Source organism: Saccostrea cucullata, unplaced genomic scaffold (genome assembly GCF_032062105.1).
Source record: "Saccostrea cucullata isolate Sc308-1 unplaced genomic scaffold, CSIRO_AGI_Scuc_v1 ctg2384, whole genome shotgun sequence".
NCBI classification, from domain to species: Eukaryota; Metazoa; Mollusca; class Bivalvia; order Ostreida; family Ostreidae; genus Saccostrea; species Saccostrea cuccullata.
The window spans coordinates 74,001-91,462 of NW_026941540.1; the positions used below are offsets into that span (position 1 = coordinate 74,001).

The window sequence follows — 17,462 nt, forward strand, 5'->3', positions numbered from 1 at the left end:
CTCCCTCTCTCTTTCTCTCTCTCCTACAAAAATTATGTCTTTGTGCAACACTCAGCCCCCATAAAGATTTTGTTGTTGGATGTTTATCACGCATATTGTTTTCATACTCAGGTGAATCATTACTTTGATGTTTGTAAAAATTGACAGGTAATTTTTAAACTTATTGGACCTTTCTTTTATTTTTTATCATAGACAGAGACAACCCAGGTATTTGTATGCTTTCCAAATTTTACCTGTAATTCAAGGTATGAGCTGCATGTTCAGGTGTGCACAAAATGTATTTTATGTGTAAATTTGAAATGTACATGTATTGACATTTTTAGTGATTCACATACCTGTGAAAATCCTGATAATAATCTTTAAGCACAATTTTCAACACTTTATATATATGGGTTCTATTGTTGACCATATATAATTTAAATACCTATATGAAAACATCTTCTTTATTTATGAAGATATTACATAATGTTTTTTGTTTATTGCTTTTTTGACTTTTCAATTTAAATTTTTTCAAGTTCTGCATCGACTCAAATTCCTCGTAAAGCAAATCATTGTTATGCTAATATATACATATTGTATATATATAAATGTGCAGACAAATGCACTTTAAATCTTATCCGACTTTTAAATGTTTCTGAAAAAAACTACCGAAATGTTTGCAGTTCACAAATTTGGGTGACGATTCTCCAGATGTAATTTTGTCTAGTTTTCCTATATTGCTTGCACAATTAAAGTCAGTCTTTCTTCTTTAGAGGATCTGCTTACAATATTTACAATAAAGTCTTTGAATTATCAAATTTCTATTCTGCTCAGGTTTCGCTGTTCCTATCACCTTCTCAGACAATATCTGATGAATGATCAACTTGTGTTCTGTCTTTAAATAAAAATTTTCTTTTCTCGACAAAAATTTCATGCCTCTTTAAAAATTAATTTCAGGTCAGTAAGCATTGATTTTTAAGGTAGTAAATTTAGTTTTATGTACTGTATTTTTCTTTCAGCTAAAATTCTAACACATTCACCACACTGACACTAAATATAAGGTCCCCCTCATAGTTCAGAAGCAACATCATGTAAAATGATCTCGACCAAAAATTTTTAAAAAAAAATTGAATTTATTATCAGTCCCAAAAATGAAAAAATGTTCATACAACTATATTTTTGAAGAAAAAAAATTAATCAGGAAAAAAAGTCCAAGGTTTTCACATATCTATCTGCTGAAATTGTGCTACTTGGAGCACTAAAGTATTGGTTCAATTTATTGGGGGAAAAAAGACTTTTTTTTGCAGTTTCTCTTTTTTTAATTTTAGATTATGCAATTAAGAAACAAGATGAAACTAGACTTTGTCGGGTGACAAATTTTGGCATAAAGTGTAGGATGAAAGATGATGCTAAATGACAAATTCTGGCACTATATGAAGGTGAAAAACAACCTAGTTATAATCTTCCAGACAACCAGTAAACAACAATACTAAAAATCCCCCACAATACAGGTGTGATTAAGCAATTAAATGTTTCATTTGATGCAGGAAACAAAACCATGCCAAAAGATGATGTATTAAGATCAAGGTCTCCAATGAGGTGCCCACATACTGTGAAATGTTAACCTGAAGGTAGGCATAAAACTGAAATTCAAACACTTTTTTCATTTGTGAAATATTGGGGTGTCACGAAATGGCATGCCGGTGTAACAAAAAATTAAGACAAAGTTAAATCCTTGTTATCATGACATTGGGCCGGAATCTGTATACAGAAGCTGTATCATGTAACCCTGATACCTCATTAAGACTGCCTATATGACACATATAAATATGAAATTGCAGTCATATTTTACCTACAAAAAAACTTAAATGCTCTACAATTTGGCTCGGATTTTGTAGTGAGTAATATTCAAGCTAGATTAAATTCCATCACAGATTTATTATGTTAATGGACTATAAAAGCGATATAAACGTCGACATATTATACAAGTTTTTCGAAAAGTATCCCAGCAACTGAATACACTGTTAATCAATGCTAAAATCTAAATTCTTTTCATGTGTCTATTTAGTTAATTAAGCAGCCCACTGAGATTCCTTTGAATATTAATAGTCATCAATGTTTCAACATGTTGTTATTTTAATAATCTTCTTGTGCATACTCATTTTGACTGAGGGCTCCTTGCAGCAGCAATGAATGTCTAAACAATTAAATCAGAGACATGAATCTTTGTCACACAGTAATCCCCTAAAATTCTTATTCCTAGGTCTGACAAATGTTGTGGAAATAATATATGGTTAAAAAAACATCGCCCCTCTTTACAAAAGGCAGAAAACAATATAAAACATATACACAAAGAAGTTTCCTACTTTCTGCCCACTGCACACCAAAAAGTGCATCTCTTAAAAAGTTTCAATGAAGAACGAAGCCATTCTTTAGATTTATTATATTACCATGCAATTATGCTCTTAAAATTAACATATGTGCAGCATCAATGGGTTTGATTGAATACCGCAAAAACCATCCACACTTTAATATTCAGTCTCGTCAAATTTTTATTTTCCTTCAATCTAGTCTTTTCATGTATTTTCAAAGCACTTAAATTAGAGCATCACTTCCCTCTACAACAACATCTGTGATGACTGGTTTTGACACAATAATGTAACTTTGTTATAAAACTGTAATTCCTGATTACCTGCTTACTGTCTTTGAACAATTTATAACCTCATTTTATCTGTACTTTTAGGGGGTCCAAGATTAGAATAATTTTAACTGCATTTTTATTTTTTTTTTTATTCTATTTTCTTAAATTCATTCTTTGTTATATATATCACCAAAAGTCTTTGGCTGTCTTTATGAATAAAAATAATTGAAATTCTTCAGAACAAATTTTGATAAATCAAATTTATACCCTCTTGCTTCAAGATGTCACAATGAGATTAATTAACATCCCTGATTGTTTTAGAACTTATTATTATGTTATGTTTTTTAAAAGTAGGTTGAAATATACTTTAAGCAGTGCAAAGAAAATTAAAATAAGATTTTTTGTTCACTTTAAACATTGACTTTCTATAACTTGTGCATTCAATGTCTTGGGTCAAATTGCTTCAAGCTTGGTGAAAATGCTCTTACACATATCGATCCCCATTACACTAAACCAAGATGCATCTCACTATGGAAATCAAGAATTGAGTAATAATTGGATGATTGGTGATTCACAAATCATTCATATAATAGGGATTTACATTCCTTTTTACAGATAAATACCACTGGTTCAAAGATCTTTCAAGTTAAAATCAGTTACTGTAGAAGTACTTTTTTTCCGCGTGGTATTAATTTACGCTATGTATGCACTATGCAGTCACAATATTTCTGCTGAAATTTGTCCAAGCGTAGTTAATATAAATGTAAGGCAATTAGTAACAATCTAGAAAATCCGCGTTTTTTTCTACCCGTGGATTAAACAGAAATTGAGATTCTGCCGAATTATGACCCCGTGGAAAAAAGTACCTCTACAGTAGTTTATTGCTTGTCATTTCAACAAAATTTTCAATACAATTTTTTAAATCATGAATGTGGCCCTTTGTGACTCATTATAGTGAATGTCATGTTTTAAAAGGATTAATTTAACATATACTTAAATAATTGTTCTTTTTGAACAACATATTCTTGATTCTCTATCCAAAATAAAATTAAAAAAATAATGTAATCAATAAACCTACCAGAGATTGTATCTGTTGTTGGACATCCCTCATTCCTTGGTCCCTTAGCTGGTGTTCTGCCATCTTGACAACATCCATACGGATACTCATCACAAGGGCTAGGGCAACCTTCTCCATTTGAGCCTCTTGCTGCTGTGTAGTTGTCAGAACAACATCCATACAAACTGTTGTAACATGTGTATGGACAACCTGAGTAATTTGGTCCAGATGCTGAAATGTTACTGTTAGGACAACAACCAAATATAGACAACTTGCAACTTGTTGTTGGACAACCCTCCTTATTAGGACCTCTTGCAGCTGTATAGTTGTCAGAACAACAACCATACAAACTGCTGTAACATGTGTATGGACAACCTGAAAAATTTGGTCCAGTTGCTGAAATGTTACTGTTTGGACAACAACCATACCTTGATAACTCACAAACACTAGGACATCCCTCTCCATTGGGGCCTCGTGCAGGAGTTTTGTTATCTGCACAACATCCATAAGTTCTTCTCTCACAGTCAGACTCACATCCTTCACCATTTGGACCTCTAGCTTCTGTGACCCCATCAGAACAACATCCAAATATCGAATTTCTACATTTTGCTGGACAACCCTCTTGTCTAGGGCCCCTAGCAGGAGTCTTTTGGTCAGAACAACATCCATATTTAGTTCTTGCACATTCATTAAGACATCCCGCTCTATTTGGACCCCTTGCTGTAGTTCTTCCATCTTCACAACAACCAAACTCAGATCTAGAGCAATCAAATTGACATCCCTCACCATTAGGACCCCTTGCTATAGTTACATTATCTGCACAACAACCGTGCCTATATCTGGAACAGTGAATAGAACAACCCTCTCCATTGGGTCCTCTAGCAGGATTCTGACTATTTGGACAACAACCAAATCTATATCTTGAGCATTCAACAGCACATCCCTCTTCATTTGGACCTTGAGCTGGTGTCTGATTATCAGAACAACAGCCATATTTTGTTCTAGAACATTCATTGAAGCATCCCTCGCCATCTGGACCACTAGCTGCAGTTTTCCCATCCAGACAACAACCATACTGTGTTATGGAACAATTAGTGGGACATCCTTCTCTATTTGGACCTCTGGATTCTGTCTGTCCATCTTCACAACATCCATACCTTGAGGTAGAACAAGAATTTGGGCAGCCCTCACCATCTGGACCTCTAGCAGGTGTTATATTATCTGAGCAACATCCAAATCTGTATCTGGAGCAATCATTAGAGCACCCCTCTCCATTAGGACCTCTTGCTCTTGTTTTATTGTCTTGACAGCATCCATATCTAGATTGCATACACTCGGGTGGACATCCTTCATAATTATATCCCTGAGCCTCATTCACTTGATCTGGACAACATCCATATATAGACAAAGTACAGTTACTTGGACATCCTTCCTTATTTGGACCTCTTGCAGGAGTGATGTTATCTGAACAACATCCATATCTGTATCTGGCACAATCTGTTAAACAACCTTCCTGATTGGGACCTTTAGCTTCAGTTCTTCCATCTGAGCAGCACCCATACTGAGACTCAGCACAGTTTCTTAAACATCCTTCCCCATTTGGACCTCTTGCAGGTGTAACTTGATCTGAACAACATCCATAAGGATACCTTGAACATTCAGTATTGCAGCCTTCTCCACCGGGTCCTCTTGCTGGAGTCTGATTATCAGGACAACATCCAAATCGTGTTTCTTCACAGGACACAGAACATCCTTCTGCATTTGGCCCCCTGGCTTCTCTTTTGCCATCTGGGCAGCATCCAAACCTGCTCCTTAAGCAAGCACTTGGGCAACCTTCCATGTTATATCCCTTTGCTTCAGTCACCTGATCAGGACAACAGCCAAATTGAGACACAGTGCAGTTACTAGGACAGCCCTCTTTATTGGGGCCTCTTGCAGGAGTTACATTATCTGGACAACATCCATACTGGTATCTAGAACAATCAATAGTGCAACCCTCCCTATTTGGGCCTCTTGCCTTTGTTCTTCCATCTGGACAACATCCATAAGTAGAATTCCTGCAAGAGTTAGGACAGCCCTCTCCATCTGGACCTCTAGCAGGAGTAACTTTGTCAGGACAACAACCAAATCTGTATCTGGAACAGTCAATAGAACAACCTTGTCCATTAGGTCCTCTAGCTTCTGTTCTACCATCTGGACAACATCCATATTTACCATTTACACATGAGTTAGGACATCCTTCACCATTTGGACCTCTTGCAGGGATTGATTTATCAGGACAACATCCATAGGGATACCGTGAGCAGTCGAAAGGACACCCTTCTCCATTAGGTCCTCTGGCTTCTGTGCTCCCATCTGAACAACATCCATATCTGCTGTTCTGACATTCACTGGGACAACCCTCAGAATTAAATCCTTGAGCCTCTGTGACCCTGTCTGGACAGCAACCATACTGTGACAATGTACAATTTACTGGACAACCCTCAGCATTTGGACCTCTGGCTGGAGTTACATTATCTGAACAGCATCCATATCTATAGCGAGAACAGTCTGGTTGACATCCTTCTCCATTGGGTCCTCTAGCTTCTGTTTTTGCATCAGGACAACAACCAAATTGAGAGGCAGAGCATTCACTTGGACAGCCCTCTTTGTTTGGACCTCTTGCTGGGGTTATATTGTCAGAGCAACAACCAAATTGTCTTCTAGAGCAGTCTGGTGAACATCCCTCCCCATCTGGACCTCTTGCCTCTGTCTTTCCATCAGGACAACATCCATATTTGGACTTACTACAAGAGTTAGGGCAGCCCTCTCCATCTGGACCTCTAGCTGCAGTAACGTTGTCAGGACAACAACCAAATCTGTATCTGGAACAGTCAATAGAACAACCTTGTCCATTTGGTCCTCTAGCTTCACTTCTACCATCTGGACAACATCCATATCTACTGTCTCTACAGGAGCTTGGACATCCTTCACCATTCGGACCTCTAGCTGGAGTAATATTATCAGAACAGCATCCATATGGATATCTCAAACAATCATTGGAGCATCCTTCATTATTAGGTCCTCTCTTCTCAGTTTTCCCATCCGCACAACATCCATACTGACTGTCAGAACATGAAGTGGGACATCCCTCACCATTAGGACCCCTAGCTACAGTTACATTATCTGGACAACACCCATATCTATATCTAGAACAAGGAGTAGAACAACCCTCTCCATTGGGCCCCTTAGCAGGATTCTGACTGTTAGGACAACATCCATATCTGGATCTTGAACAGTCCGATCCACACCCTTCCCCATTTGGACCTCTTGCTGTGGTTCTCTGATCTGGACAGCAACCATACCTTGTACCCTTGCAAGTCACTTCACATCCATCTAAATTCAGGCCTCTTGCAGGTGTCCTACCATCAGGACAACATCCAAACAGCGAATTTCTACAGTTTTCTAAGGGACCTTCCTAGGAGTAAATGGAGTTTAAACAGCATGTTTCAGAAATGACACAGCTACAATGATTTTTAATCATCTATCTTAAATTTCTTTTCTTTTATCTAATTATTTAGAATATTTATGAAATCATAATAAAAAGATACTGTTCTATTCCCTCTCTTTCTGCACTGTATAAAAATTATATCATTAAATATTCACTGTCCTCTTTCACCTTCATTGTCATTTTTTATTACATATGGCACAAATGATGAAACAGTTAATATTAACTCTGCAAGTTAATTTCTACAGTGAAGTGTATCTTCAGTACTTTTACAAGATGAAATTTAGAAAATCACTGATGTTATGCTTACAGGGCACTGCTTGACCATACAAGGTCGTGTGGGGGTTGGCTTCTTTGTAGGATCACAGGCACTCTCTGCTAGCCTCCTGTTGTCTATACTGATACACAGTACACTGCGAGTCTGTTCCCCCATACCACAGGCCTTGTTACACTGCAGAGAAACAGCATAGCAAGGGATAGCAATTTTATGGAAATAATGACTAAAGAAAACAAACATTTAAGAAATAATCTTCACTTTGTTAACTTAAATCACATGTAGGTGAAAATCTAAACTAAATTTACTGTAATACCGTAAATCTGGAAATTTTTGCTGTAGATAAATTTTTAGCAAATTTGCGAGTTCATTGCATTCGCAAAAATATTGTTCTTAAAAATAATTCAACAATAAGAAAATGTAAAGAAAGAAGTGGTCATTCGCAAAATTTTGAAACGTAAAAATTAATCAACAGCATTTTGACCCAGATTCGCAAAATAAAATCGACGTAAAAATTTCCAGATTTACGGTATGCCTTTTTTTTTAAATTAGAGAAAAATTCGATTCAACTCTTTGTACCCAAAAGCTTTTTTTGTGTCCAATACTTGACTGATATTTGGTAATTATAAACATATCATCTTCCCATAACTTCAAAGCATGCTTCTTGTAACAAAATGTATGTTGTGTTTTTTTTTTATGAATTATAAAATTAATTTTTTACTTTATGCAGACATGATACAGCTGAACTTCCTTAGCTCAGACATCAATGTCTTGAATTCAGAGATATGTCAAGGTGAGTTGGCAGTCCTATCATCACCTTTTCTTATTGTTTTGTTTTGTTTTTTTTTTTTTTTTGCCCACATTATCTCAAATCCTTGAATAACTTAAAGTTTAATTTGGTCACATGAGTTCAAAATATTGAAGTTTGACTGTTGTTAATACATTTAAGTTAATAATGTTTGATTGTAATTTAATAATCCAACGATAATGTCACTTACAGAGGACCATTCCATTGCAGTCCAGTAAGGACAAGGAACATTTTCATTACAAGACCTCCTGTACTCTGGCTTCTGGCCATACAGCTGAATACACTGGGCATCTTCTACAGGTACTGACTGTCCCCTGGGATCCACTGAGACACACTGTACAGACTGTATCTGGTCCCCGATGTCACAGGAGGAAGAGCAAGGACCCCAGTCACCTAGCTTCCACTTCCTAAAATAAATACTTGTAATAGAGAAATCTGTAAATTGGACAATACAAGGGTTAAATGTTATCGCCTATTGCACACATTTTAAAGAGAAAAGTACAAATTATTGTCCATTTTAATGTGATTTTAATAATGTATAATGATAAAGCAGATTATCCCCAAGACCTAACAAGAGACATTGGGATCAAAAGATCAATGTAGCCAACTAAGTTTTTTTTCCAATTTTTTTCTAAGTGTCTTAAAAAATTATTCAGTTTTAAGAAGAAAAATATGTATACAAAGAGAGATAATCATCATTTATTGACCTACACAGTTTTTTCATCCTGAGAAGTTTGATCACAGTTGTCTCCCTTACATTTCTCTGTGTCGGCAGGTCGACCAGAAGCGTCACAATTCTCAAGGTCACTTCTCTCCCCCGTCTGCCTGTTAGTGCACACCACCAGCCTTTTCCTGATACCTAAAATATCAAATGCATTCATAAAATATATATACATGTATATTTTTGATGTTTTCTTTTTCATGGTAAATGTGTTAAAAATCATATAGAAATGTCAGACAGTAATTCTTTATTGCTTACTTTCAGCTATTCAATTAGATTTGAATAAAAGTTATCATCCTAATCTACAGATTAATAAAAGAAGAAAATTGTTGCTTATTTAGTTAAAATAAAACATTTTAGTCTGCTTTTAAAGTGCATATATCTCATACCTTCTCCACATTTGGTGGAGCACTGCGTCCATCCGCCGAAATTCCAAGAAAAGCTGGATTGAGTGGATTCTCCAATACCACTGGATCTTAATTCTGCCTGCCCCTGGTGTAGGTTTTGTCTGTAACTAATGGGTAAACTTCTGGGTTCAAATCGAGGCTCTCCTCCAGACAGAGGGATGTATAACTCATACCACACCCCAGGATTCTTCTCTTCCTTAGCCATCATCTTTTAATCAAAAGGATCATCTTTAATAAAGAGTGACAAATTCAGGCAAGTTTTTAAACCTGAATTACTTCCATAATCAAAATCTGATAAACTACAAACAGAGAAATAAATTTTACTACCTTCAGCTTTACAACACCAATTTTACTGTTTCATATAATAACATTCTCCTGGTTTTCATCTTTTAAGAATTTGCAGTTGAATTAAATTTTCATTTATTGATCATCAAAATTCTTTTCAATAGAGTTTTTTTTCCCATCAAAAAGATGCAAAATAAATCCATATATTCCACATTAAGCTTCTAAATTAATGACAAGTTTTTCCAGGGCTAGCCAATCTTACATAGATCTGTATGCTGCCTTTAGTTGGGCCCTGTCCTTTTAGTTTCTTCACGAGGTTCCGGCCTGATCCTTCCAGTGTATACAATAAACTGGTTCCTCCAATGTTCATCAGAACTGGTTTACCATCATAATGTTCCCCACTTAATATGAATGTTTCATCACTACTTTTCAAAACTGAAATATTTTGATTTTTTGTTTAAGAAAATTTTGCTTGTACAACATGGTCAGAAACCTTCCAATAAGTTAACTGAGAGTTGATGATATATATATTAAATCTGTCTGTATTTTTTGACCTCACCTAAATAATTTGGACTGAATTTCATCTCTTTTAGCAAAATTGATGTTGATCCTTTTGGCAAAGTGATGACTTCATTGTAACCTATAAGTAAAAGAAGTTTTATCACTACTGTATACGGGGTTATTTTCGCCCTTTTGCACTTGCGAACTTTTTTGCCCCGTTTTAATTTCGCCCGGTCATAGTTTTGTTTAAGAAATTATGCTGTGTAATTTGAATTCGCACCATTTTAAATTCACCCAATCAGGAAGAGGGCGAAAGGGACGAAAATAAAACGGGGGCGAAAATTTCCCTGTATACAGTAACTGTGTTCTATTAGTAATTGATGTGAAGAAATTTCCTGTTTGACTAAACTTCTCTCTTTACTTCCAAGCACAGTCAGCTTTAATTAAAATACAGTAAAACAGGCTTATTGGGAAGTGCCAGAGATGGACAAATTTGTTAAGTTATAAGCATACCAGAAATTTGTTAAATCCATCAAGTTTACAATATATAATAGTCATGGGGAATGAAAATCACTTCACTATAAACAATAGTTCATTATACATTGGGACACAAATTTGGAGTCAGAATATACCGGGTATGAAATTTCACAGTATAAAAAAAAAACAATGAAAAAAGCAAAATGGGAAGGAAAATAAAAGTGTAATGGAATTTACAGATGTTGGATTAGGTACAGAGGCGTAGTCACAAACTTAAAAGTGGGGGGGGGCTCAACTCCAGAAATTCTTTGACAAGCAAAAAAAAAAAACAAAAAAAAAAAAAAAAAAAAAAAAAAAAAAAACCATGATTGAAAGTTCTCCAAACTCAAAAATCCTATTTCGCAGGGGGGGGTTAGTGGCCAACTTTTTCAAAGGCAAGTACTTTCAATTCCAATTTTTTTTCCACACTTCTTCAATATCAATATACTATGGTCAAAAAGTGTGGGGGGGGGGGGGCAATTATCCCTTCAATGAACATTTCCTATAGTAAAGGTTATGTTGGGGAAAAAAGTGGGGGGGGGGGGAGCAGGTCTTGACGACTTATTTACTATATTACATTACTATATAATACAACTATTACTTCAAGACAAATGCTTACTCAGTTGTTGAACTTAAAAAAATGCCATAAAATGAGGTTTAATATTATTTCAAAATAGCTGTGATTTTGTTCTTCATTAAAAAGTGGGGGGGGGGGGGGCACAGACATACTCTTGCCCCCCCAGATCTGAAAGTGGGGGGGCTAGTGCCCCCGCTGCCCCCCCTGTGACTACTCCTAGGTAGATTTTACTGTATTACTTTTAATGAAATCAGACATAAACTGCATTTTAAACACATACACAGTACACAATTTTTGTACAAGTTTTATATTGTTGTGTAGAGTTAAACTTGGCAGTCCTACCTGAGTAAAGCTGAGGAATAGTGAATGATCCTCGGATGAGTTTACACGACTTTCCATTTCCGTTACACACACCACATACATCACGTCTCGCTCGAGATCCGAGTACGTTGTCACAACCAGCTGCCTACAGAAAAATGTTCAGAAACTGATCAACCGTTCCTTGACTATTTTTATTTTATACTTATATTTATACTAATTCATAAGTAGACTTAGCCCCAATACTGGCCTTAACAGTGTACAGCATGTATTTGAATACTTGACAAATTCTATATTAATTGATTATACAGTTGAACTTCGGTATCTCAAACCCCCATATCTGGAATACCCTGGATATGTTGAAGTGATGTTGAAGTCCCAACCACATATTCTTTAAGTATTTTACGCTTGATATCTTGAATCCTCAGATATCAAAAAGTTTTTTCTTAGCCCCATCAGGCTCGGGATAACGAAGTTTGACTGTATGACTAAGATTCTGTCTGACTGGTTCACCTGACAAGCTCCATCCACACACTGATCATCTGACAGACTGTCACACTTAGTGCCATCTATCACTTTATCACTCCACTCATGGTACACACTGGTGTTGACTGCTGAACAGAGTAAACTGCATCTCTTCTCTCCTTCAATGAAAAAGTTTTAAGTAAGTCTATCTGGTGTGCCCTTTCCCTTAGTACCGACTGGCTAAAAATGGCCTTTACTCAAAACTTTTTTAACCTCCAAGAATCAATCCTTTTTTATGCATTCCAGAAAATAGATTTTGAAAATTCTGCACCGATTTAAAAAATTTTGTGGAAAAAAAACCCACTTAACTATTGACCCAAATTTTTCATCCTGAGTGTGGAGAGGGCAAAAGACATTATCTTCAAATTGACTTAATGCCGTCTTCACTGGGATACAACTAGAGGGCATTCAGAAATCATATTCTTCCACTTATTGGTTGCAAATCATAAATATAAATCCTACTTACTATCTTTTTGCTTTGCTTTAGTATGACCATGATAATGTGAAAAATTCACAGAATTGAAATACTGTAGATTCCTAATTATACACTAGGAATTAATTTCCGCGTAATTTCGCGAGAAGCGTCACTCGCGAAAAAATATTACTCGCTTTTATTTTTATGGTACTGAAATCTATGTAAATTCTGTTGATCAACCCTCCAGTCGCGAATTATAATTCTCGCGATTTGACGTGAAAGACCCAGTTCGCGATAAAAAGTACTCGCGAAAAATAAGGAATCTACAGTAGCTATCAGGTACAGGGACCTGACTTAGTATGGAATCTATTCACAACTTCAGACAGTTTATGACTGACTAAAAATCATGGATTTAAGTAAAATCTAGCTTCTTCCAACTTTGCTACAATTATTCATCAAAAGATTTTTTAAAACCTTTTAATTATTCACAAGATGCTCTCTTAACTGCAGCTTTCTTTTTAAAATTTCATCCTGTAAATCTTCCATGTTCCAGGTGCTATAAATAATGAAATTCAGTGTCTCTCTTTGGTATGACAGCTAGGTCATAACCTTTGACCTTATCACTCAAAAAGTAATCCAGATCAGAAAAGCTGATTCAATTAGTTCATGGTCCAAGGTATTTGAACTAATCCTAAGAGGCATATCCAGGTGTATACTTCCTTCAGATTTTCAGTCTTGCAAAAATATTGTCTTTTGAAAGTACTATGCATTCAAGGAGCTTTTCTTTGATTTCCATGCAATGTAATGAAAGTGAAAATATTCTTGAAGAGAAAAATACTTAAATCTCCTTCAAACTCAAGCAAGTTTTTTTTTTTTTTTTTTTTTTTTTTTTTTTACAAAATTAAGGGTGGAGAATTAAAGATCTAATCATATTATTTTAACAGTTAACTAGACTTTTAATAAAACAAATAGATTACAATAAATATTAATATTCTTTCAAGTCCTCTTGAAAATTTAAACAAGAGGTTAACTTTTTAACATAAATGTCCAAGTTTAACAAACTTTCATGAAAACTGTCTACTCTAAATTGCCTGTGCAGGTGTTTTCATAGGACCATGGTTTTATCAGAGGTAGATAAGAAAGTTTGGTCTTTTGTTTGACAAACATCATTTCATCTACAAAACTTTTTTCTGTTAATATCAGTTAGCATTTTTTGTGCCCAGAATGTTGAAATTTTTTTCAAGTTTTTATGTGAGTGATGGGTGGGTGGATGGGGGGGGGGGGAGGTATTCATAGAGGATGGGGATAGGTATTTATAATTATACTTTCAGAATATCATCCTTTTTCTAGAGGCAATGATCATTATCTGAGTATCTAAAACAGTTTGTAAATCTCTCTTAATTACCATCATAGTAAGGTCTCCATTGGTAAACTTTGCCCAGAAAAGGGACATTATTAAAATCCTGACACTGTATTGCTCTGAAGTCCAGACTGCCCTCATCACAGTCCTAAAAAAACAAAAATTCTATACAACTTATGAAATATATCACAGCTTCGAAATACTTTATTCATATCAAGCTAAATGATATAATCACAAGGTGGGGGGAATTCAAATGTCAAACATGATTGTTATGAAGTCATATACAAAGTAATGAATTATCAACTGGGGAGACAAATTACAACGAAGTTAATTTGTATTTTACTTTGTCTGTAACGAACATATGCATTTGCAATTGCGGAGTAAGATCAGATGAAACCTTACTTGTGTATTACAGGACTTATATTCACGTTCCTCTCGAGCACTACCACAACTTTGTTTTCTTCCTGACCTTGACCTTATATAAAGAGAAACAAATTAAGTAACAATTCTTAATTAAAATAAGAAATTTTAACGAGAGGTCCATGGGTCACAATGCTTACCTAAATAATCTTGGCCATGCTTTTCTTCACCAGATTTAATCCCCCTTGTAATACCAATTGTGGCCCCATACTACCCCAGTGGCCATGATTTGAACAATATAAAATCTGCACTACCCAAGCAGTGTTTTTTTTCCCTTATATAACTGGTACCGATAAACGGCACCCTTCCCAATGCCAAAAATGTTAATTTTTCCCAATTCTGTGACTAAAAATTCCCAATTCAACTGTGATGCAACAAACTACGACGACATAGTATTTCTTGTTATCATGTCACAGTGGTTCTTGAGGAGAAGAATTTCAAAGATTTTTCCTATTTATTTCAATGTAAAATTTGGATTCCCTATCCCCCCCAGCACAATTTAAAAGATAAAATATCTTGTAATTTTCTTTTCTTTCCTCCAAAATACAATTTTTTCTTTTACCCGATAAAATACTTTTTTCATATTTCTTATACTTCCTTATTCTGGGTGGCCAAATTTGTATAAACTTAATAAAACTGTATTTGAGATAATTTCTTTAATTTTTTAAAAATAATGTTTTACTAAAACTAAAAATGAAATGTTTAAAACTCAAGTCCTATTTCCTTAAAAGTACATTTGATCAGCAGTAGGTAATTTAAACAACACCTAAATGTACTGGTTTTAACTCAAACAGATCATAATTTTAATTTGTAAAAGTCCAAATACAATTTGAAAGAGCATGAAATGATTATAAATGTGAAAACAAATTGATATGTAATTGACTTATTTTATAAATGTTATAATAGCATAATGGTTGTGTAGACAGTTTAATTCATACATTCACACGCCTTCACTCCCTATATAAAATCAGCAAATATAGGAACAAATTTTGCAATATTTTATACCATATTACTTAATAACTTTCATGTTTAATAAGTGAATTTCATAGATACATGTATTCTACAACAAAGTTTCATCTGCAGGTGAAAGCTAATTAATTATATGCACACATGCTAATGGGTATATCGCATTCTCACTTGCACTTTACTTTTTACCGTCCACTTAGGGAGATACCTGTATGCAAATTGTTTGGGGACTCACCAACCAAGCACATTAAAAAAATACAGTTAATGTGTAATGTGGGGGGGGGGGGGGAAGGGCATCTTACACTATGCTTCTTATATACCTTTGATATATACAGCTCCTTTGACGAGATTGTACCCCTCCACCACAGGTTCGAGAACAAGGGCCAAAACTCTCCCAATCATCCCACACTCTTTCTGCATGTCCCTTTGTAAAAGAAAAGAAAATGATCAATCTATAAAGTGTAGTAGGAAAGGAGAAATGCACGAAGAAAACATATGGCTGGACTGGGAATAGAACCCAGGACCCCTGTATTTCTCGTCAGATGCTCTAACCACTGAGCTCACCAGGCTGATATCCACAGTCCGTAAAGCCCAAACTACAAAAGCTATACCTTTTTTATATTAGTCTAGGTAGGGATTATAGTTATTTAGTATGGAACATGTCCCAAATCTGTCCAAATTAAATCACCTAGTGAATACATAGGTGCTACTCAATATCTGAAACCAGGTTGTTACTGCATCCATACTCAATAGATGCAAAAAGAATGAAAGTTATGACCAGACAGAGTTTAAAGTTATTTGGAAAGTAAACAAGCCTCACAACCTCTAACTTTTTCATTCATATGGAAAATGTAGGTCCAATGCATCATCTGAAGCAAGTTTGATGCTATGTAGGCCATATATTCCTCAATGCATCATTCCTATAAGTTTGGACTAATTAAGACGAAAGTAACTTGGACTTGCTCAAAATAAATTAATATAGTTGCTCATCAAAAAATTACAGTCATATGCAGCATCCAATAAAGTCTTAATTTTAGTGTGCATCCTTATAGATTCAATATTAAAGTATGATTGTTCAGGATACGTTCAGCTTATATTATGTGGGAATGGACTTATTCTAATCCTTTAATGTTGTCCTATGCTATCTGACAAAAATGTCAAGCTGTGTCTAAAGCATGTTTGGTGGTGTTCATTCCTAATGGAAACATCCATGCAAGTATGGCCAAGCTAGAGCTTATAGTTACTGGGCAATGAACCTGCTCCTAAAACCTAACCCTGGTAAGCCAATGACAGAGAAAGCTTAAACTCGTCTTGACTTTGTCAAAGAGAGCTTAACGGATCTTAAATGAAGATTTGTGGGGATTAAAATATAGGTACATGTACACTATGTTTCAAAGACTTTGATCAGTTCTTATTACATGTACTAATGCCATGTGTAGGTGGTAATTGTGATCTGATAAGACATATCATCTATGCTACATGGACTATTTAATGAGATCAAATGTATGGATATCCTTGAAGTTTAGAATAATATCATAAAATCAAAACTATTATCAACTTTACATCATACTGATTACAGTTAAAATGTGATTACATGGAATGAAGCAGTATTTTAACTAATGGCATGTCTTTATTATTTGATGTCTTTATCAGATCACTTATTACTAGGGATGTCAACGAGTACCCGGTTAACCGGGTACTCGATCGAACGTCCGAGTATCGAATACTAAAATCGGTACTCGGTTACTCGGATGTATATTTTTGAATGTTTCTAAACTTATTCATCAATGCATTAAACAATCTGTTTTATAACTTAAAATGCTCCTTGCACTACATGCAGTAATTAGGGTTTCCTACGCCTCTAAATGACCGTAATTGCCTGTGACAGTGTTTATACAGTAATTATCATGACCAAGCACCTGTTACCTGGCTTTTCTCACCTTCGGCTGTCTTCTACCCTTATTTTTGGTTTGCTTTAATTATTTGTTTTCACTGAACATCGTTTAAGGTCTAATTTGTTTAAATAAATTAAATAATTTTGTCAACTCTCTGAGAAGCCGTAAATGATATTACACGTGCGATTGTTGATTGGTTGTGTTTGATTACATGCCAATAAAAATGGCTGCAGGCAAAGGCTTTAAAATACCGATTTCCATCGTTTTACCAAACTACAAAATACCGTCCCGTAAAACTATAAAATATAGG

At 35.2% G+C, this 17,462-nt stretch overlaps 2 protein-coding genes across 2 annotated transcripts in view; both read right to left on the minus strand.

Annotated features, from left to right (window-relative positions):
* LOC134258025 (papilin-like) overlaps positions 1-9,013 on the minus strand; it is a 68,698-nt gene extending 59,685 nt beyond the window's left edge. The window contains exons 1-4 of the mRNA XM_062740584.1: positions 9,004-9,013; positions 8,437-8,653; positions 7,475-7,615; positions 3,699-7,134 (exon numbers count right to left, since the gene is read on the minus strand). Coding sequence (XP_062596568.1) covers positions 3,699-7,134; positions 7,475-7,615; positions 8,437-8,653; positions 9,004-9,005 — 3,796 coding nt within the window. The 5' untranslated portion in view covers positions 9,006-9,013. The remainder of the gene's footprint in view (positions 1-3,698; positions 7,135-7,474; positions 7,616-8,436; positions 8,654-9,003) is intronic.
* Positions 9,014-9,264: 251 nt separating this feature from the next.
* On the minus strand, positions 9,265-16,001 carry LOC134258019 (A disintegrin and metalloproteinase with thrombospondin motifs 6-like). Its single transcript, XM_062740578.1, has 10 exons — positions 15,946-16,001; positions 15,578-15,709; positions 14,274-14,346; positions 13,917-14,019; positions 12,085-12,215; positions 11,596-11,719; positions 10,219-10,299; positions 9,922-10,094; positions 9,357-9,582; positions 9,265-9,269 (listed from the first exon to the last, which is right to left on the minus strand). The coding sequence occupies exons 1-10, from the start codon at positions 15,999-16,001 to the stop codon at positions 9,265-9,267; spliced, it is 1,104 nt and encodes a 367-aa protein (XP_062596562.1).
* Positions 16,002-17,462: the final 1,461 nt, after the last annotated feature.